Source organism: Pecten maximus, chromosome 15 (genome assembly GCF_902652985.1).
Source record: "Pecten maximus chromosome 15, xPecMax1.1, whole genome shotgun sequence".
NCBI lineage: Eukaryota > Metazoa > Mollusca > Bivalvia > Pectinida > Pectinidae > Pecten > Pecten maximus.
In genome coordinates this window covers 18,821,905-18,844,943 of record NC_047029.1, presented here as the reverse complement: position 1 = coordinate 18,844,943, position 23,039 = coordinate 18,821,905, and the positions used below count along the sequence as shown (strand labels likewise).

Sequence of the window (23,039 nt, the reverse complement as noted above, 5' to 3'; positions counted from 1 at the left end):
GAAATTGGGCAGATAAGTTTTGGTCCTCTAAAGACTTATTTGGTTTTATAAATACACTGGTTAATATTTAAGTTGGTGGTTCAAATATATCTATCCATAATCAGTGTTATGTTGTCTGGTTGAGATCTTGCACTAAAAGTGTGTCACTATGAAAGCATCAGTGGATATCGTCTTTAAATGACGTTCAATGATTAATCGGACATCCGTATACAATGCCTGTTTGGATGCACAATATATTGTTTATTATTATTTTATCTATTAATTTTAAAGTATGGTTTTTGGTGAAGTAGGTTTTTGATCTAATCAAATATTTATCTTTATTCATGGGTTTCCAAGCAGATCAATATTTTGGTCCAAGCTTCGATAAATGTATGTACAGGTGTATATTGGGTTATGTTATCGATGTTGTAGTCTGTTACTAGAATTTGCATTAAAATCTTCAATTTTTAACAATTTTTTTGACAACGTAGATAGTTGATTGATGTGTATATTATTGTATTAATTAGCATAATGATTTTTTAAAACAATACATTGAAAGAGAAATCCCGATCAGAGGCTGATGCAATTATTTATTAAGGTGCTGAAGAAGAATCAATGTATCTATTTTCAGAAATGTAAAATATACTGAATAGCTTCTCTGATAAGATCCTACTCCTTTGGCATGGTATCAAGCGTTGGCTTCATAACGATGACGAAAGCAGCGAGTTTTGTAGATATGAGAAAAGCATTAAGGTAGCATAAAGAACAACATACATGTACTTATAATATTATAAACGTTATTTATTTTACGTTAATTACGAAACATGTTAATATTCATTGATATTGATCGCGTTTGTTGGTCCAAATGGACACTCAGGTGGGGTCAGTGTGGGAGGAAACCGGAGTACCCGGAGAAAACCCACGTGGTCGGGCAAGTGACCCCTATACCTAGGCTAAAGGCTAGCACATCAACACTACGCTGCCCGACCACCCAATAACACATCAGTTCCTTTGACATGTAAATCTGCAACTGTTACTCCTCATCCAACCATTGTTATTACCAGCTCCCTAATACAGGATCCAATCAGTTAATATATGGTTAGACGTCAACCTGAAAGAAAGCGAAGCGATCAGATATTGGTATATATAGTTCACCATACAAATCATACGCAACACACATTTTGACATTTATTAGAACAATGGGGCTATTGCAACTTCCCAAGTAGACTTTTACATTTTGATAGACCTATTTCAGCCACACCACCTAACTAGAATAAACATCTTTAGAGCTATTAGCATTCCTGACAAGCACTAGAATGACGAAACAGCTGTATGACATTGAGGGTCTGTTTATAATTCTCAAATTGTTTTGAAGGGAGCTGGTATTTTGTTAATCGTCTGTACAATACTTAAGTTTTACACTATGAAGAAATAAAACACGATGATGAATCATGTGATATTGGTTGGTGGGGGTCACTGGTTTTAAACTGTAAGGCGCTTGTGCCTAGCAAAACAAGGTCATCAAAGTTAAACAAGGATGGATAGTATTGCAACAGCAATACAAAGTCCCCTGCCTGAACCAGGAGTGCAACTATTTATTTCCCATTTTTTAAACTACGTGTTATACTGATCACGTATACCAAGTTTCGTTAAAATCGGAGTAGTACTTTAGGATTGTCCGGACACGCCTCAACCAATGAGAAGTCGGCGGCCATTTTGAAAATTGGTTTTTCGAGAAAAGAAAATGTAGGATGCACAACTACATGTTATACTGATCATATATATCAAGTTTCATTAAAATCGGAGTAGTGCTTTAGAAGGAGTTGTCCGGACAAGTCTCAACCAATGAGAAGTCGGCGGCCATTTTGAAAATTGATTTTTCGAAATAAAAAAATGTGGGATGCACAACTATATGTTATACTGATCATGTATACCAAGTTTCATTAAAATCGGAGTAGTACTTTAGGAGGAGTTGTCCGGACAAGTCTCAACCAATGAGAAGTCGGCGGCCATTTTGAAAATTGGTTTTTCGAGAAAAAAAAATGTGGGATGCACCAAGTTTCATTAAAATCGGAGTCGTACTTTAGAAGGAGTTGTCCGGACAAATATTGCGTGACAGGCAGACAGACAGACAGACAGACAGACAGGCAGACAGACGGAGGGTAAACCTATAGTCCCACCGTTTTTCAAACGGCAGGGGACTAAAAAAGCAATTCAGTTTATATATTACGACAGGTCGAACATTGCTACAGGGTTTAATATACATACAGGTTCAGAATGAGATGCATTTCGTCAAAATGCTTTCAAATTTTTCTTTGGAAGTGATCAGCTTACACGATGAATTGAATGTTCGCCAAGAACTCATTATCTAAAGAGTATAAGCATCATATTTGCGGCTAAATACGCTGATTGATTTACTTTGGAAAGTCTTTGTTAAATCTAGGCATGACGTTATGATATTGAAACTCGTACTCAAACTGAATATAACATTATCCCCCACCGGGGTAAAATATGTTTTAATATGAATTTAGTAATGCATACATGTTATGTCTAATAATAATTATACAACTGCATGACAAAGCTGTTTTATCTTTTTATGACTCTTCAGTATCAGTAAGGAGCAAAACAAGAAATATGAAAAGTCTAATTAGGGTGAAACAAATATTTAGAAAAAAAAAATGGGCGGGAAGATGGCATAATCTCTTAACGTATTCGTTTAGATGATTGATGGACAATATCCACCAAAACTGAATAAAACATTTAGATATACTTACTGGTATAGCCATTGGTTCAGGTCATGTCATGCTCGGATCCAGAGAGACATCGGGCGCCGATGGAACAGAACCACTGAAAAATGGTACGGTACATCGCAATGAGATAGAAATGACATCAGGCAACCAGGAAGATATGCACCATTATGTACAGAATATCTTTAGTTATTACATAATGAGAAACAAAAAAAAATCATAGGTAATTCTATATATTCTATATATTTGTATTGCCCTCGTTTAATCTATTATTAGGTTGTATTTTGTTATGTTTTTATACGAACTTACTGTAATCGAACTTCTTTTGGCCGGTTCCATTTCGATGAGTTGACTTTTTGCAGATGCCAAACACAAGGCAAATTCATATGTTTACTTCTTCTAAAACAAAGCATCATCTAAAACAGAACATCTTCTAAAACAAAAAGCATCTTTTTATATTGCTTATCATATCAGTTACCAAATTGTTTGGAATTAGATACCTAATTTTTATGTTTGCTACAAGATTATCAATACTTACCTTTCCGGTTTTCATTCTTTGATGTTACGCAGTCGTTGGGAGACAGTTTTCATTGGGCGCCGACAGCTTCTCTTAGATACTTACCTCTTTGCTGTATCAAACAAAGCAGTTTAAACATATATATATTTCTTACAGGTTTAAATTCGTACAAACGCATTCCTTACCACAGCCTTCTTTCTCCGCAGCTTGATGGTACACCATCTTAGTACTGTATGCGTTGAATGTAAATATCAGCTGAAAGAAATTTTACTAGAAGCACAACTTATATAAAGCAAAAGTGTTCCATACAAAATAGTATTACCTTCTTTCGTTCCTTCCGTGATGACAAAGAGATTTCTTTCTAAAAGGCAAAGTCATTGTACGTTCATAGATTGGTACAGTTTTCATTTGAAATATATTATCGATATAATGTCTCAGTGCTGAAAAGAAACCTGAATTTATGTTCATGAAGAAAAACAATCGATGTTAACAACATACTATAAAAGGATGATTGCAGCATATCTTAATGCTTTAAACAGCATTTCTTCATAAACCCAAAGGATCGAAACATACCTCGCATTTTTATAGTTTTTTTTTTTATTTTTTGATTGGTAATTAAATGCTGAATCACTCCTTTCGTTGCGGTAAAGTCCTTGTTTGGAAGTATGTGATTATTATTTAATAATAATACTTACCAGTCCCTTCCCATTCGTCTTCATGATGATCTTCATACCTGCTGAAATAACATTTAAATATCTATTTAGATTTCAACATTTAAATACTCACTTGCGGTTGTGGAAGTTGGAGTTGAGGTTAGCGTACTACTTAATGTTGTCCCTTTAGTCGATGTAGGAGAAGAGGTAACAGTTGATGACGCTAAAAGAAAAAAATATATAAATGAACATATAATACATTAAAACAGTAATATTTGCACGTAAATTATTACCATCTCATTCACTATCATGATAATCGTGAAAAGTTTAAAGTTTTTTACGATTGCAAATATGTAAAGGAAAATATACATTTTATCCGACATTTTCAGCCAACAAAAACACATTACATTGATAAAATTCACGATAAAAGCAAGCAATTGATCTAAAGTGATATCTATCCACCAAAAATGCGATAATGCTCTATAGTTTGTCTTTAGTAAAATCGTTTCCGTTACGTTATAGACATCGTAATTTTAACACACCATCGACGACCAAGATCATTTTAATCTGGATCTAGAACATTGTTTCTTCCTAGAGGAATAAGACTATTTTAAAAATTCATTATTGAAGGATTGTACCTCATTTTGACTTCGTATACGGTAGTATGACCGCAGTTGGCAACGAACATTTCTATGGTTAACGCGTTAACATTATTAGCAGAAATAAAAGCAGGACGCCGTGACCTCATTTTTGACTATGGGCTATGTTTTATCATTACTATTTTCTACAGTTTTGGAATTGTACAGTGCTTAAAAATTATGCAAGAAAGATTAAATCAATATTTTGCAATTCTGTCACTACATTACTAATTACGAAAAAGACCGGGCAAAATGTTAGAAATTGAAGTTTGACACATATCTATGGAACATTTAAAATATTCTTTAACAAATGATCATCCACAATTAAATAAAGGTGATTGTTACGGATGTGTATGCTCTAATTTCGGTTCTTTCTAATTAAGGGAAGTATAACGTCTCACGAACCAAAGTGTATCTTTAAATGAAGCATTTAGGTACTGCTTATACTGAATCTACATAATATACAAGTAATTAACCCTTCCCACCAAAATATGCACACATTACAATCCTTTTTAATCACTCCTCACGACTTTGTTATGCAATATATACCTTCCGTGGTAATTGTCGTTGTCGGACTTGTGGAAGTAGTTGGCGGACTACTCGTTGAAGATGTTGGACTCGTTGATGAAGTCGTTGTGGGTGGTGTAGTTGTTGTAGTTGTCGTTGTTGTAGTTGATGTCGTAGTGGTGGAGGACGTCTCTGTAACCGGTGACGTTGCGGTAGCTTTCATGAAAAAAAAAATATCATTTTACATATCATAATATCGGCTAAAGCTTCATATTACTGCTGGCTATATCAATTAATGAGTGTAATATGAAAGATGATGACATGTTGATGATATGTTGATGTCATCAATGTCTTTTTATAATTAGGATTGGGATTATTTTTCCTAAATGCTTTCGTCGTATTTTAGGCGTCTTTTGTCAGTAGCAGATATGAGGGTTCTTTCTAATATACTTGAGGTCATAGCTGGAAGGTGTAAAAATCTTGCAAACAGCCCTAGATAAAAATCCGTTGATTACATAACACTCACTTATACCATATGTCATTATTCTGCTTTGGGGAACTTTTTTCGAGTAATATTTTGATACAAACAAATTCTATAAGCTGTGGAATTATCTTTCGCTCATCATTGGTTATTGTCCGAAAAACACATTGTTTTGAGTTCTTCAGGATCTATTGATAAAAAATGAAGTTTGCGTTGTTCTGAAAATCATCTTTTATTTTTCTATGAACAATTTCGAGATTTCCTTACTTTAGTTATGTCAGACTAAACACTCTTGTACAATATTATTGATATATTTCTGTTTGTCTGAAAATCTTATATGACTGTCATATGGTTATTTCTCTTTGTAGCAAAAAAATCAAGTTTTTTTTATCAGCCAGGCTCATCTTTGCATCAGATGTGAAGATCATTGTCGTTCTTAGTAATATATTTTCCAAACCACGATATTTTTCTCTACCAAAAACAGTAAATCTTAATCATCTCTATTGAAAATATTCTCTTGTAGGGATAACGAATAGCTAGTATCATTTTATATAATGGATGCTAGTATATCGTTTGCATATTTGCCAATATAATCACTATTTAAAGACACATAAGCGATGGATAATTGATATTATACTCATCCTGCATTTCAGACATTTCATATTAACATGCATCACTATACAAGGACAGTTTATGAAAGTATATGAGTTGAACAATAAAATCTTTACCTGGTGGGAAGCAAACGTGTAAGTACTCAAACAGTAAACTCGCGTCAAAATATTGTATAGCTTGGAGTTCAATCTCCAACGCCAATCCATCTGTGTCTTCCAATGGTACCACAACCATGCCATTATTACGGACTACTACCTGTGGTACAAATGGTATTCTGCTATAGTGTATTTATATTGTATAATCATTAACTTGGTGTAGCCTTCCAACAGCTCATTTTACAATGAGATTTCTTAATCCGATTAATATCCTTTCTTGCAATCAATGTTTCAAAAGCATTTCACCATAAAACTTATTAGCGTTACAGTAATAGTGAAAATATCTGTTGCGAAAAAAAAATGAATTTCGGAATGTCCGTTAAAGGATATAGTTATATTCCGATGAACAGGCCACGCCTTAAAAATACTTCTATGATAGTAGAATGGAATGTTTCACACGAATGATCTGCCGCGTTCATCTCTTTAAGGATTATTAATATTGTTATTTGACAGAGTAAGAACAATAATCATTTCAAAACAAAAACCCGGTCGATGACGGTCATATAAGAAAGATGAAGAAGACTAAGGAAGGAACACATATTCTGTGGAAGCTTACCAAGCACCCATTGACAAACTGTTACAAATGTATACAGGGACATTATTTCTCAACTAAGTGCTCTTCGGCAAATCATGAGTTCCTCTATGCCATATCAAAATATTGTGTTTTCCTACTTTACATATTAGTACAGTTCCTGCCCTGGGCCTGATAACATCATGCTGTCTTTAATCATTATTCATATAGGATCCAAACAGTTTCATTAGTTATATATTAAAGTATTCTATATGGATACATCACAACTTACGTCAAACGAGTTCACTGTGGCGCCATATTTATTCAGGACAGTCAAAGTAATGAGTTTGACACCAGTCAAATAAGCAGCAAACGTTCTGAATATTATATCTGTATATGTGTCTTTTGGCTCATAGTAAATGCTTCGTTGGTTTACATCAATTTTTTCATTCAACTCGTGTGTCACTCCATCGCTCGTGGTCTGAATAAAAGCCTCTGAGGATGAGTTCACCATTGTGTCCTGGCATTCTGTAAGAAAAACATAATTGAGGACTTGTTATCATGTCTTTACAATTCCGGGATCGCAAAACGCATCAGAACACATCACCGAAATCTCTCCGAATAAAAGTTATTTTGCAATTAAAGTTTGTTTTTCTCGTCTTTTTTGTGCTCGTAATGCTGCCAGTAGGCAATAAAGGATGTCGGTTGATCTATGCCAACGAACATTAAGTGACTCTGTTTGATTAGTATGTGGGTAGTAAGTGACGTCCTTTGGTTTATGAGTGGGCAGTAAAATTATCTTTGATTTACGGGTGGGCAGTAAAATTATCTTTGATTTATGAGTGGGCAGTAAAATGATCTGTGATTGATGTGTTAGCAGTAAGTGACGCCCTTTGATTTATGAATGGGCAGCAAGTGACGCCCCTTGATTTATGAGTGGGCAGTAAGTAACGCCCTTTGATTTACGAGTTCGTAGTAAGTGACCCCTTTAATGTATGACGCCCTTCAGTTGATTGATGAACAAAGCAGTTGTCGGACTTCAATATGTCGAAAATTACAACTTCCCTCTGATCACTTACTTCTTCAGCTTTTCTATACTACAGCAAACTTTTTTCTTAAGAACATGATAAGATCAATGCATTTGTCTTGTATGTACTGAGGCTCAATTTAGTGTAGATCTTTGACATTATTGGCAGAAATAAAACTAGGTTGCCGTGATCTACTTTTTTCCTAAAGGCTCTATTTTATTAGTTTTCTTTTTTATGGTTTTGGAATTGTACATTGCCTCAAAATAATAGTGAAAGATTCAATGAATATTTTGTAATTTTGTCAATGAATTGCCAATTACGAATTAGACATTGCAAAATGTGAGAAATTGATATTTGACACATATTGCATCAGACATGTAGTAACTATAAAATATTCTTCGAATTATTGACTCTGTCTATGTAGATATCAAATGACTTGAAAAATGAACATCCACAATTAAATATAGATGATTGTTACATACGTGTGTGTGCCCTTATTTCTTTTCTTTCTAATAAAGGGAAGTATTACGTCACACAAATAAAAAATGTATCTTAAATGAAGCAAATAAGTTCTACCTATACTGAATCTACATAATATACAAGCAAGTATCCCTTCTCACCAAAGGATGCATTCATTACAATCCTTTCTAATCACTCCTCACGACTTTGTTATGCAATGTATACCTTCCGTGGTAATTGTCGTTGTCGGACTTGTGGAAGTAGTTGGCGGACTACTAGTTGTGGATGTTGGGCTCGTTGATGCAGTCGTTGTGGGTGGTGTAGTTGTTGTAGTTGTCGTTGTTGTAGTTGATGTCGTAGTGGTGGAGGACGTCTCTGTAACCGGTGACGTTGCGGTAGCTTTCATGAAAAAATATAATTATACATATCATAATATGGCGTGGGCGTGGTTTTTTTCAGAAGCAGATATACAGGTTATGTCAAATATACTTGAGGTAATGGCTGGATGGTGTCAAAATCTTTCAAACAGCCCTAGATAAAAATCCGTTGATTACATAACACTCAATTATACCATAGGTCATTATTCTGCTTGGCGGAACTTTTCTTCGCGTAATATTTTAATACAAACAAATTCTATAAGCTGTGGAATTATATTTTGCTCATTGATGGTTAATGTCCGAAAGAACACATTGTCTTTAGTTCTTCAAGATCTATTGATAAAAACTGAGGTTTGCGTTGTTCTGAAAGTCATCTTTTATTTTTGTATGAACAATTTCGAGAATTTTTTACTATAGTTTTATAGACTAAATACTTCTGTACAATAAAATCAATATATATTTCTAATTGTCTGTAAATCTTAGATAACTGTCATGTGGTTATTTCTCTTTGTAGTAAAGGCTCAATAGCTCTTTATCAACTAAAACCACAGGGATCGCCTTTGTTTCTGATATGAAGATCATTATCATTCTTAGTAATACAATTCTAAACCACAATATTTTTGTCTACCCAAAACAGTAAGTCTTAATAATCTCCATTGAAAGTATTTTTTTTTGTAGGGATAAGGAACAGCTAGCATCATTTTATATAATTGATACTAATGTATACTTTACATTTTCGTCAATATAATAACTATTTAAGACACCTAAGCGATGAATAATTTATGTTATACTCATTTTGCTGAAGCAAGAATCTATACAGTTTGTTCTTTTCCTGTAACTCAGACATTTCATATCAACATGCATCACTATACAAGGAACAATCAAATCTTTACCTGTTGGGAAGCAAACGAGTAATTCTATAAGCATTAAAGTCATGTTAGAATATGATCCAGCTTGGAGTTCAATCTTCAACGCCACGCCCTTTGTGTCTTCCAATGGTACCACAACCCTGCCATCATTCTCAACTGGCATCTGTCAACACAAGTCGCATTCTGCAAATGTCTATTTTTATCGTATTTTTTAAAATTCAAGTACGCTTCTTACAGCTCATTTTACACTGAAATTGCATAATCTGATGCATATCTTTTAGCAATCAATGTTTCGAAAGCTACGAAAAAAACAATAAGAAAAAAATGTTAAGGATAAAGTTATATTCTAATGAAAAGACTTAACCTTTAAAATACTTTGGGTAATATTAATGTTCAACATAAGCGTAAAAAGCAGTTTCCCAACACTTAATCGATTTAGCAAAGATACGATTGAATTCATGTTTACATCATTAACATGCATGTGGGAATTCAATTGCGTAAAATGGGATGTTCCTTATGAATGCGTTCACCACTTTAAGGCCCCTATATATATTGTGATATGGCATAATTGCTCTATCCTGGTCAGGATATGCAAGTATGCATAACGCAAACACGTCAATAAGGGTTTGTCTGTAATAATCATTAAAGGCCAGGTAAGTGTAATACAAATGAATGCTGATTCATAGGTTGATAAAATTATTGATGAAATACCAGCACCTTTGGGAAAAGATATTGCCTTAACAATCACAAGGCCTGAGTTTTAGCACCGTTCTCTAAATTTCGTAACCTATAATTTTCCGAAGAAAAATATTACTGGACTTAAATTGGATTTAAGGAGGAAAAATTGCTTAAATCCTGCATTTTTAAGATAATCGATTCCATTCTGGTTTGGGTTTTTTTTACAAGAATCGAACTTTTTATTCTGTTCTTTATTTTCACTTAACATTTGTTTATGGCAAGTGTTTTCAGTTAAAAAAAAAAAAAAAAAAAAGCTTTTATATACCGGATATATTGTATGATGTAAACGATGTTGAGAGAACAACCACGAGTGCTATTCGGAAAAAATATATTGTTCTTAGTTTATCTATGACATTTCCAAAGGTACTTTTCTCGTTTTTTAACTTATAGCACAGTTTTTATCATCAGTCTGATATTCTATATGGCAACTTACGTCAAACGATTTCAATGGGTCACCATGACTATCCAGCACAGAAACAGTAATTTTGTTGACATCAGACACCAAAGCAGAATATGATCTGAACGTGATATACGTAAATGTGTCTTTTGGCTCATAGTAAATGCTTTGTTTGGAAATATTCAACATTTCATTTAGTTGATATGTCACTCCGTCGCTTGTGCTCTGAGTGAATTCCTCTGGGTTCACCATTGTCTCCTGGCATTCTGAAAGTACAATGTAGAACTAGTTATCATCTCATTAAAATGTCTTTATCCTCTTGAAACGCGTACAGAGCGACAAGGAGCTATTAATCATTACCCGTGCAGCAGACGTCAGCTGTTAATTGTTAATCAACCCATCACTGTGGGGGGGGGGGGGGGAGACAGGATGGGTTGGTGTGGTTGGGTGTGGATGTGGGTCGGTGTAGAAGTGTGTGAGTGGTGTGTTTGTGGGTGTGTGTGGGGGGTGAGTGTGGGAGAGTGTGGGTGAGTGTTGGTGTGGAGATGTGTGGGTTAGTGTGGGTGTGATTGTGGATGGGTGTGGGTGTGTGAATATGTCTGCGGTTTGTGTCTGTGTGTTTATGTGTTCCAGTGTCTGTGCCTGTGTGTTAAAAATGTATTATCTATAGATATGTACCTTTCGGCGTCGTTGTCAGCAGACTAGTTGATTTGGTAGTTGTTGGTGAAGTTGTTGTTGGTACAGTTATTGTCGTTGTTGTAGTAGACGTTGTTTCTGGAGCAGTTGTTGTTGTTGGCGTTGTTGCTGTGGTCACACTTGTAGTTGTTGTTGCTACAATTCGATAAAATAACTGACTGTTGAAAGCATACACAGGAAATATATTGGTCGTCTTGCAAATGTTCATAATGTTGACTTGAACATCTTTATCGAAGCACGTCAATAATGATAATCAATTTAATACAAAAATAATACCTGGTGTGTAGCAAACAACAAACGTCACGCCGTCAAGTCTAGGACTGTCATATGCTGGTTCAAGAACTATCTTCAACGTCACACCCACAGTACCATCTAGATTCACATTTAACGTTTGCGGATAGGATCCGAAAACTGACACCTACAATCAATAAAGACATGAAATATCGCATATTTAATTCGCTGATTATATCAACATAGCCCTCGATATCTTGCTAACCTTGGATTTAATAATAGTTTGATTGAAAATGTGGTATTCAGATTTTACGCTCAATAATATGTCATAATGTCATTGTTTTCACGTACCGTTCGGGGGTTGATAGGTGCAACGGAATGGTTGTTTTTGTCAAGAACAAACACTTGGATATTTGCGACGTTCCATACTTTGGCCGAAAATTGGAAGAACTTAACGTAATCATTGGTAGACTTAATCGTATAGCTAATTGTCGGCTTTGAAACGTTAGAGTTTGGAACGAATGCCTCAGTCAATCCATTCCCGTTTCCATCAGTAGTGCTGGAAACAACCTCTGTCGAGTTATCTTTAGAAATCATTTGGATGTCACATTCTGAAAATATAAAGTGCATGCTCATCAGCGAATGGTACCGTTTTCCTCTATATTTCACGCTCGTTATTACACCAACATCCAATCAATCGGCAACTTTTTAATTCCAACATTGACATCGTGTTATGTATCAACTCTAGATTGAACCAATTTCAGTCGATTTATGTTTTAAAATTGAACTATTCGTTTTCTTTCAAGATACAGATACTGTATTAAACTAAGTGTCAATCAAACCATATTTTCTTAAATCACGCATTGATATTATAGTATGTATTTATCTTAGTCTAAGCACATCAAATTCATGTTTATATTTGTAAGTCAAACATTTGCTCAATAAATGTCCAAATTGGTCAAGCTTTTCATAATGACTGGCGTTTCTTTTCGAAAATGTAACAGTTTTCAAGATAACGTCCCATATTCATCGCCATGTGACATCACGTTATGTCAGATGGCTGACGAAAAATCACAAAGACCAACAATATTCATATCTAAATGTTTAACTTTCTTTGTTAATTTCTAACTTGAAATAGAACACTATACTTCCATTGATTAAAATTCACTTGCAAACGGGTGTCTCTGTCGCTTCCTCGCGAACTATCAGGCACTGGAAATTGTTCACATGTATCAGCGATCATAATGTTTCTATAATTCGTGGCAATACGGTTTCGAAGAGAAAGAATACAATTCAAAGTATTTAATACAGATCAACATCATTCTATAACAATGTATTGTAGCATAGATAATTTTCGATGCATACCTGTGGTGGTGCTAAGCGTAGTCGCAGATATGGTTGTGCTAGTGCTAGCCGCAGTTGTAGATGTCGTTTCCTGGGAAGTTGTTGATTCTGTAGTTGTCGGCGAAGTTGTTGTTGTTGGTACAGTTATTGTCGTTGTTGTAGTAGACGTTGTTTCTGGAGCAGTTGTTGTTGTTGGCGTTGTTGCTGTGGTCACACTTGTAGTTGTTGTTGCTACAATTCGATAAAATAACTGACTGTTGAAAGCATACACAGGAAATATATTGGTCGTCTTGCAAATGTTCATAATGTTGACTTGAACATCTTTATCGAAGCACGTCAATAATGATAATCAATTTAATACAAAAATAATACCTGGTGTGTAGCAAACAACAAACGTCACGCCGTCAAGTCTAGGACTGTCATATGCTGGTTCAAGAACTATCTTCAACGTCACACCCACAGTACCATCTAGATTCACATTTAACGTTTGCGGATAGGATCCGAAAACTGACACCTACAATCAATAAAGACATGAAATATCGCATATTTAATTCGCTGATTATATCAACATAGCCCTCGATATCTTGCTAACCTTGGATTTAATAATAGTTTGATTGAAAATGTGGTATTCAGATTTTACGCTCAATAATATGTCATAATGTCATTGTTTTCACGTACCGTTCGGGGGTTGATAGGTGCAACGGAATGGTTGTTTTTGTCAAGAACAAACACTTGGATATTTGCGACGTTCCATACTTTGGCCGAAAATTGGAAGAACTTAACGTAATCATTGGTAGACTTAATCGTATAGCTAATTGTCGGCTTTGAAACGTTAGAGTTTGGAACGAATGCCTCAGTCAATCCATTCCCGTTTCCATCAGTAGTGCTGGAAACAACCTCTGTCGAGTTATCTTTAGAAATCATTTGGATGTCACATTCTGAAAATATAAAGTGCATGCTCATCAGCGAATGGTACCGTTTTCCTCTATATTTCACGCTCGTTATTACACCAACATCCAATCAATCGGCAACTTTTTAATTCCAACATTGACATCGTGTTATGTATCAACTCTAGATTGAACCAATTTCAGTCGATTTATGTTTTAAAATTGAACTATTCGTTTTCTTTCAAGATACAGATACTGTATTAAACTAAGTGTCAATCAAACCATATTTTCTTAAATCACGCATTGATATTATAGTATGTATTTATCTTAGTCTAAGCACATCAAATTCATGTTTATATTTGTAAGTCAAACATTTGCTCAATAAATGTCCAAATTGGTCAAGCTTTTCATAATGACTGGCGTTTCTTTTCGAAAATGTAACAGTTTTCAAGATAACGTCCCATATTCATCGCCATGTGACATCACGTTATGTCAGATGGCTGACGAAAAATCACAAAGACCAACAATATTCATATCTAAATGTTTAACTTTCTTTGTTAATTTCTAACTTGAAATAGAACACTATACTTCCATTGATTAAAATTCACTTGCAAACGGGTGTCTCTGTCGCTTCCTCGCGAACTATCAGGCACTGGAAATTGTTCACATGTATCAGCGATCATAATGTTTCTATAATTCGTGGCAATACGGTTTCGAAGAGAAAGAATACAATTCAAAGTATTTAATACAGATCAACATCATTCTATAACAATGTATTGTAGCATAGATAATTTTCGATGCATACCTGTGGTGGTGCTAAGCGTAGTCGCAGATATGGTTGTGCTAGTGCTAGCCGCAGTTGTAGATGTCGTTTCCTGGGAAGTTGTTGATTCTGTAGTTGTCGGCGAAGTTGTTGTTGTTGGTACAGTTATTGTCGTTGTTGTAGTAGACGTTGTTTCTGGAGCAGTTGTTGTTGTTGGCGTTGTTGCTGTGGTCACACTTGTAGTTGTTGTTGCTACAATTCGATAAAATAACTGACTGTTGAAAGCATACACAGGAAATATATTGGTCGTCTTGCAAATGTTCATAATGTTGACTTGAACATCTTTATCGAAGCACGTCAATAATGATAATCAATTTAATACAAAAATAATACCTGGTGTGTAGCAAACAACAAACGTCACGCCGTCAAGTCTAGGACTGTCATATGCTGGTTCAAGAACTATCTTCAACGTCACACCCACAGTACCATCTAGATTCACATTTAACGTTTGCGGATAGGATCCGAAAACTGACACCTACAATCAATAAAGACATGAAATATCGCATATTTAATTCGCTGATTATATCAACATAGCCCTCGATATCTTGCTAACCTTGGATTTAATAATAGTTTGATTGAAAATGTGGTATTCAGATTTTACGCTCAATAATATGTCATAATGTCATTGTTTTCACGTACCGTTCGGGGGTTGATAGGTGCAACGGAATGGTTGTTTTTGTCAAGAACAAACACTTGGATATTTGCGACGTTCCATACTTTGGCCGAAAATTGGAAGAACTTAACGTAATCATTGGTAGACTTAATCGTATAGCTAATTGTCGGCTTTGAAACGTTAGAGTTTGGAACGAATGCCTCAGTCAATCCATTCCCGTTTCCATCAGTAGTGCTGGAAACAACCTCTGTCGAGTTATCTTTAGAAATCATTTGGATGTCACATTCTGAAAATATAAAGTGCATGCTCATCAGCGAATGGTACCGTTTTCCTCTATATTTCACGCTCGTTATTACACCAACATCCAAGCAATCGGCAACTTTTTAATTCCAACATTGACATCGTGTTATGTATCAACTCTAGATTGAACCAATTTCAGTCGATTTATGTTTTAAAATTGAACTATTCGTTTTCTTTCAAGATACAGATACTGTATTAAACTAAGTGTCAATCAAACCATATTTTCTTAAATCACGCATTGATATTATAGTATGTATTTATCTTAGTCTAAGCACATCAAATTCATGTTTATATTTGTAAGTCAAACATTTGCTCAATAAATGTCCAAATTGGTCAAGCTTTTCATAATGACTGGCGTTTCTTTTCGAAAATGTAACAGTTTTCAAGATAACGTCCCATATTCATCGCCATGTGACATCACGTTATGTCAGATGGCTGACGAAAAATCACAACGACCAACAATATTCATATCTAAATGTTTAACTTTCTTTGTTAATCTCTAACTGGAAATAGAACACTATACTTCCATTGATTAACATTCACTTGCAAACGGGTGTCTCTGTCGCTTCCTCGCGAACTATCAGGCACTGGAAATTGCTCACATGTATCAGCGATCATAATGTTTCTATAATTCGTGGCAATACGGTTTCGAAGAGAAAGAATACAATTCAAAGTATTTAATACAGATCAACATCATTCTATAACAATGTATTATAGCATAGATAATTTTCGATGCATACCTGTGGTGGTGCTAAGCGTAGTCGCAGATATGGTTGTGCTAGTGCTAGCCGCAGTTGTAGATGTCGTTTCCTGGGAAGTTGTTGATTCTGTAGTTGTCGGCGAAGTTGTTGTTGTGGGTACAGTTATTGTCGTTGTTGTAGTAGACGTTGTTTCTGGAGCAGTCGTTGTCGTTGGCGTTGTGCTTGTGGTCACACTTGAAGTTGTTGTTGCTGCAATTCGGGGAAAGTAACTCACTTGAATACATACCCAGGAAATACATTGGTCGTCTTGCAAATGTTCATAATATTGACTTTGCCATCATTGTCGTAGCACGTCAATAATGATAATCAATGTAATACAAAAATAATACCTGGTGTATAGCAAACAACAAACGTCACGCCGTCAAGTCTAGGACTGCCATATGCTGGTTCAAGAACTATCTCCAACGTCACACCTACAGCACCATCTAGATTCACACTTAACGTTTTCGGATAGGGTTCGGAAGCTGTCACCTGCAAACAACAAAGACATGAAATATCGCATTTTTAATTCGCTGATTATATCGACATAACCCTTGATATTTTGCTTACCTTAGATTCAATGATAGTTTGATTGAATGATGTGGTATTCAGATTTCACGCTCTATAATATGTCATAATACTACTGTTTACACGTACCTCTAGGGTATTGATAGGAGCAACTGGATTGTTGTTTTTGTCAAGTACAAACACTTGGATACTTGCGACGTTCCATACTTTGGCCGAAAATTGGAAGAACTTAACGTAATCATTGGTAGACTTTATCGTATATCTAATTGTTGACTTTAAAACGTTAGAGTCTGGAACAAATGTTTCATCCAATCCATTCCCGTTTCCATCAGTAGTGCTGGAATCAACCTCAGTCGAGTTATCTTTAGAAATCATTTGGATGTCACATTCTGAAAATATAAAGTGCATGTTTATCAGCAAATGGTACCGTTTTCCTCTACATTCCACACTCGTTATTAAACCAACGTCCAATCAATCGGTAACTAATAGATAATTTTCAAACATACATTACAGTACATAATGCGTTATATGTATAATCATATGTTTCAGCATTCATAATTCTGAATGTATACCTGTTGTTGTGCTTTGAGTGGTCGTAGACGTGGCTGTGCTAGTGGTAGCCGTAGTTGTAGATGTCGTTCCCTCGGGAGTCGTTGATTCTGTAGTTGTCGGTATGGTCGTTGTTGTAGGTGCAGTCGATGTAGTAGTAGACGTGGTTTCTGGAGCAGTGGTGGTTGGCGTTGTGGTTGTTGTCACCCTTGTAGTTGTTGTTGCTACAATTCGAAAAAAGATTGATTGTTGAATGCATACATTTGACCGTCATAAACGAAACATTTGGTGTATTTTGTTAAACAGCCAGTGCCATTTAAATGCCGGCTAGAAGTGGGCCCGTACCGGTGTGAAACGTGTAGTTGTTGATTAAGTGCACTAATTGGTAGAGGTGAAATGATGAGTGTGTGTGGACGAAACGTGTTATCATTCCTGATTGTGGTTTGATGTTAGCCAGACACTTATATCCAAATCCTTCTGGGACATCATACATGAGACACAAATGGATGTAGTACCTGGTTACATCACATGAAGAGAGATCATCAAGTTACAACACTAAACAGAATGTAAGATATTTTGCTATTATTTTTGTGAATCAACTTTAATATGAAAAAAAAATCTTGGTGAATGGATATATCGATATGAGATTTGTGAAATACTGTTATATCAAACATTTCTGCTATAAGATATGTAAGCATGCAATTTTACTTATAAACACACCTCAGTGTACGTGCATGATATAGGGTCACGTTGGAAATTATGGGAATGTTGATGTATGGTGTAAGCAAAGGTAAACATCCTTTATATGGAACAAGCAAGACTAGATTCTCGATATCATACAGCAAACGGCACTTCAACATTTGTATTTTTAATTGCTACTTTATTTCATTTTTTCAAACATACTTAGAGGCAGTTGAATGCCAATTTCCAGCATAAGAAATTATTGGTGTCGAGCTGAAACCTGCTGCAAAAGTGAAACATTTTGAAATAGGATCCGCCAATTTCCTTTTATTGTCGCGGTAATATCTGATGTGTAGCAAACATCAAACTCCATTTTGTTAAGTGAAATATATTTGATAACGTTGATCTATTAGCTGGCATTATCTACTAGAATTTTGTCTAGTATTGCTAATGGTTGAGAAGCATAGCATTCTTACAACAAAATAAACTATCAACAATTAATCGAAAAAAGAAATAAAGAAAAAATAAAGTCAATTCAATCGCTGTAAGAGGCCCGATGGCATAAGATGCAAATAAGATAAGTTTTTATGTGTTATTGGTAGACTCTGAAGTTATTCGTTTACAAATAGGTCTTCAAGTCCAAACATGTACATACGCAAGAATATAGCGGCTTTTCTGTGCCAAAAATTAAAACAGAAATGCTATAATGTTATCTTTTGTAGAAAAGCAAGCAAGAACATGCTGACAATATCATGTTCTATACCTGTAACCACCTAACAAATTAACATAAGTTGTTTAAACATTTCGAGATGATAGATTATTGATGTAAAATAAGGCTTACTGCATCCAATCTCGTCCTCCGCGTCCCCACAATCATCATGTCCATCACATAACACATAGGGTGGTATGCACCTCAGAGTGGTTGTACACTGATACATCCCTGGTTGGTCGCAGGCTAAACGAGAAAACAAATATCAATATTAAAATGGAAAATAAAATATTCTTCTGACGGATTTTATATAATGGTCTATAAAACAAACGCTTTTTCTAATATGGTCTAGTGTGTAATCATCATTCTCGTTAAGGGAAGTATAACACGAAAGTACGTCTCAATAAATTACGCTCATGTTTATTTTGTTTCGAGCCTTACGTTGTTGTTTTCATTTCAAATTTTACTGAAAATGAGGTCAGTAGGATCAAATGACAGGCATAACCTATATAAATTCTCCTCCGACGGTGGCTAAAGTAATAGACTGGCATTATGTTCATAACAGACATTAAATTTTGAAATGAAAATAAAAACCACAGTAAAAGGGAGATAACTCATTCGTATATTTTGATTACATTCACACTTTATTCACTGAAGTATATACGCTATCGTTCAATAAATCGAAATTTGAATTAATACAATAATTCTTATTTTAACAAAGAATAGTATTAGCCTTTCTTTCCCCCGTTGTTTAAAAGGGGTTGATTAAATTTCAATAATGACACTTTTGTGAAGTTGGTAATCAAAATCTCTAGAATAGGCGAGTTAAAGATGTTATTATCAGTTATTATCAGAAGTATATCCCCTATCGGGGAAGAAACTATCTAAATAATTTTTTGTTCTGCATATTGTTGGTGGATTGGATAGTCTCGTTTGTCTGGTGGAATTGGATAATTTGTTTTGGTTATTAATGAAATGATTAAGGACATCTTGTAAGTACTGAGGTGACAGTGTTTCCCAACCAAGTTGTTTACATAGTATATTGTGAGATGTTTGAAATTTCAATCCTTTTATAATTCTAGCTTTTTTCCTTTTTTTTTTTTTTTTTTTTTGATACTTTTGTTACGTTTTCTGAAAAAACAAATCACTGATTTGGTTTTGGTTTTGTTCAATATGTTGTACCAGGCACCTAACCATTTGTTTGTTTGTTTTTGTTTAACGTCCTATTAACAGCCAGGGTCATTTTAGGACGTGCCAGGTTTGGAGGTGGAGGAAATCCGGAGTACCCGGCGAAAAACCACCGGCCTACGGTCAGTACCTGGCAACTGCCCCACGTAGGTTTCGAACTCGAAACCCAGAGGTGGAGGGCTAGTGTTAAAGTGTCGGGACAACTTAACCACTCGGCCACCGCGTCCCTCCACCTAGCCATTCACCAATGTTAGAGGTATCAGTTGTTAGAGTTTGAGCTGCGGCTCGTCTTTCATCTATAATTTCGTATTAGAAGGTGCCGTCTGCAACTTGGTTCGTATTATTAGAAACATTGTCAGCGATGTCATTAATTCAGAAAAGAAACAGAAGAGACTCGAGAAAGGATCCACAAAGTGACCTTGCATTTACAAACTTGAATTGTCTTTATAATCCATTTGAATACCTTCATGCAATACCCTATCGGCATCACAAAAAAGAAATGTAAGCTCCTTTTCTGGTCCATATTAAAATCTATTTCATTATTACAAATAAACAACAATGGAATCACCTGATATCAATCCCGACTGATGTTTTGTTACGATAGAATTTTTCAATCAGATTGTTATTAAGTTATGTAAATACAACTTTTAATTTTTTTTTTTAATTTTATTGAAACATGAGGTTATAGAGATCGGTCTGTAATCCAGAACACCATCTGATTGCTTCAAACCATTTGGTAATATTCCTTAATTAAGTGTTTTTTTTAATAAAAGAAATATAAGATATGTACCTATTTCCTACATAAATGTCGAATCGTCTGGAAACAATAGGCCAATCAGTTAACACCACATATCACGCTGATAGTTTTATAACACTAGGGATCTTAAATAATCATGATAAGGATGCTGTTTATATTTTGTTTCTATACCTTTGGTACAATTGTATTCATTTTCGTGATAAGCACTGTAAAGGCTGTCGGCGATGTCGTGTCCTTAAACCTTATTGATGAACATCTTGATTGGATATCTACTGTATCGTATCGAGAATCTAGTCTTACTTGTACAGTTGGCTTCATCTGATCCGTCAGAACAATCATTTTCTTCATCACATCGAAACGTCACCGGGATGCAGTTTCCATCCGGACATTTATAACTCTTCTCTTCATCCTTACAGTGATCTGAGAATATATGTTTCATCGAACAATTATGTATTTCGAATAGCATAATTTCACACTGTTTATAATTATTGAATTGATATCATAAATATTCCATGCATACATGATGAAGATTTATGCACATAAGTGAGAGTTACCTCCCCTGTTCAATTTCATTTCGATGTTTTGTATTTCAAAATGTTTTAAATCTTACTTGATGTAGTGATTTATTATATAATACTCAATGTCATTTCATTATTTCTCTAATATTTGTTGTCAATGAAATGAAGCATATTTAGCGATATATATGACGTTAATTAAATACTTATTAGGTAAACATACATTGCTTAACGCAATGTTTTTATATAAGATATAGTATACGTGATTTCAATGTTTCACTCATTTACTAGATTCTCATTTTTAGTGTAGAAACTAACCATGGAGATGTCATTGTGAAAAACTATGTCTCCAAATGGTTATTTGGCTGTCTACTTTCCAGACTCAAATGTAAAATGATATGACCTCATTTTTATCGAAAGCGAACTTGCAGAGAAAAACTATATCAAAGCAAAGAGCATGGGACACTCAAAGATGGTGAATACGATGGATTGAAATGCTTCACTATCAAATGAAAGGAAGTCATACAATTGATTATGAATGTCTCCTATCATAAACTATGCACACTTGCTTTTGCTGAAGTCGCCGTGGCCATCGAATGTCGACAGTAAAGATCTTAGTAAAAAAATATTTAGTTGTGGTGATATGATTGATGATGATCAATATTAAGTGATTATTAGTAAAATTTTCATTTAGAGACAGATTTCTTCAATCTAAAGCTTAGTTTACATTGCTTACATATAATCTTCCAAAAGTATTGGTTCTTAGTGATGGCTTACGTTTATCAAGTGCTTACAATAATGAACAAACGTGTACCCGTCTATCGTCGTAGTGCTTCAAATACTAATTGTGCTTTACAATGTATGAGTTCTATTATAATCAATAACGACAGAATGTAGAAAAAATAATGCTTTTATCTTCCGTAAGCAAATAGGTATTGTTATTTTGTTATACGTTAAGTCTGTGAGCTGCCGAAAACCAGTAAATAAACTTTTTTTTATTTTTAATTGCTGAGCAGGTTATATCAAATTTTATTAATCATGCTTGTTGGCCCAGAAGGAAGCGTGCCAAGGGGTCTTACTGTGGGAGGAAACCAGAGTACCCAGGGAAAACGCACGTGGTCGTGCAGGTGACCCCGTTCCTTTTTACGTCCGACATATTTCCCATTTAATTCTTGCAACATATACTTAAAGTGTCCTTTATTTGATTTATCCCTTGTACATTTTTGCATTCATGAAAAACATCCTCGGCAATCAAATACTCAAACATGGATTTAATTCTGACATGTAGGACCGATATCCTGGTTTTCGAAGATAAAATAAATCATTCCATATTTAAAAACTAGTTGGCTATGAAATACAATGCGTACTAATGCTAACATGAGAACACCATCTTGTGTATAAACCTATAACAATTCTCGTGTCAAAGTAGATGTAAACCACAATATTAATTTGTTGAGAGCCTATCCTTGACATGTATTCTTTAATGTAATTGTTCAACGGCCTTCCGATCTAGGTATATAACGATTTCTACGAAAGGACGATATAATGCTTCCAATATACAAGTATTTTGTGATGCTGTAGCATCAAGTTTCTTACTTTACTTACGTTCACAATTTTGTTCATCTGTCGAGTCCAAGCAATCTTTCATGCCGTCGCATTCCTCGTTTCCATTTATACATTGTCCGTTTCGACACTGGAATTGGCCAGTACTGCATGCTGTAAAAATAAATTTAGTAACTACATAATATAATAAATGAGTCATTTATTAGGCTACCTTAAATGAACCATTAAAATGGTTGACAATTAAGTC

The 23,039-nt window shown here is 34.9% G+C and overlaps 1 protein-coding gene across 3 annotated transcripts in view; it reads right to left on the bottom strand.

Annotated features, from left to right (window-relative positions):
* Positions 1–759: 759 nt before the first annotated feature.
* LOC117343095 (SCO-spondin-like) overlaps positions 760–23,039 on the bottom strand; it is a 54,754-nt gene continuing 32,474 nt past the window's right edge. Inside the window, exons 29-53 of one of the 3 annotated variants that reach the window (XM_033905393.1) lie at positions 22,835–22,945; positions 21,015–21,134; positions 18,902–19,015; positions 17,403–17,603; positions 16,960–17,219; positions 16,653–16,794; positions 16,303–16,512; positions 15,289–15,548; positions 14,983–15,124; positions 14,632–14,841; positions 13,618–13,877; positions 13,312–13,453; positions 12,961–13,170; positions 11,947–12,206; positions 11,641–11,782; positions 11,347–11,499; positions 10,705–10,934; positions 9,558–9,696; positions 8,513–8,686; positions 7,093–7,328; positions 6,251–6,389; positions 5,084–5,257; positions 3,036–4,119; positions 2,754–2,826; positions 760–1,090 (exon numbers count right to left, since the gene is read on the bottom strand). In XM_033905393.1, the coding sequence (XP_033761284.1) occupies positions 4,004–4,119; positions 5,084–5,257; positions 6,251–6,389; positions 7,093–7,328; positions 8,513–8,686; positions 9,558–9,696; positions 10,705–10,934; positions 11,347–11,499; positions 11,641–11,782; positions 11,947–12,206; positions 12,961–13,170; positions 13,312–13,453; positions 13,618–13,877; positions 14,632–14,841; positions 14,983–15,124; positions 15,289–15,548; positions 16,303–16,512; positions 16,653–16,794; positions 16,960–17,219; positions 17,403–17,603; positions 18,902–19,015; positions 21,015–21,134; positions 22,835–22,945 (4,145 nt within the window). In that variant the 3' untranslated portion in view covers positions 760–1,090; positions 2,754–2,826; positions 3,036–4,003. Of the gene's footprint in view, positions 1,091–2,753; positions 2,827–3,035; positions 4,120–5,083; positions 5,258–6,250; positions 6,390–7,092; positions 7,329–8,512; positions 8,687–9,557; positions 9,697–10,704; positions 10,935–11,346; positions 11,500–11,640; positions 11,783–11,946; positions 12,207–12,960; positions 13,171–13,311; positions 13,454–13,617; positions 13,878–14,631; positions 14,842–14,982; positions 15,125–15,288; positions 15,549–16,302; positions 16,513–16,652; positions 16,795–16,959; positions 17,220–17,402; positions 17,604–18,901; positions 19,016–21,014; positions 21,135–22,834; positions 22,946–23,039 lie in introns of those variants that run through there. The other 2 variants (XM_033905394.1, XM_033905395.1) reach the window with 2 other exon arrangements.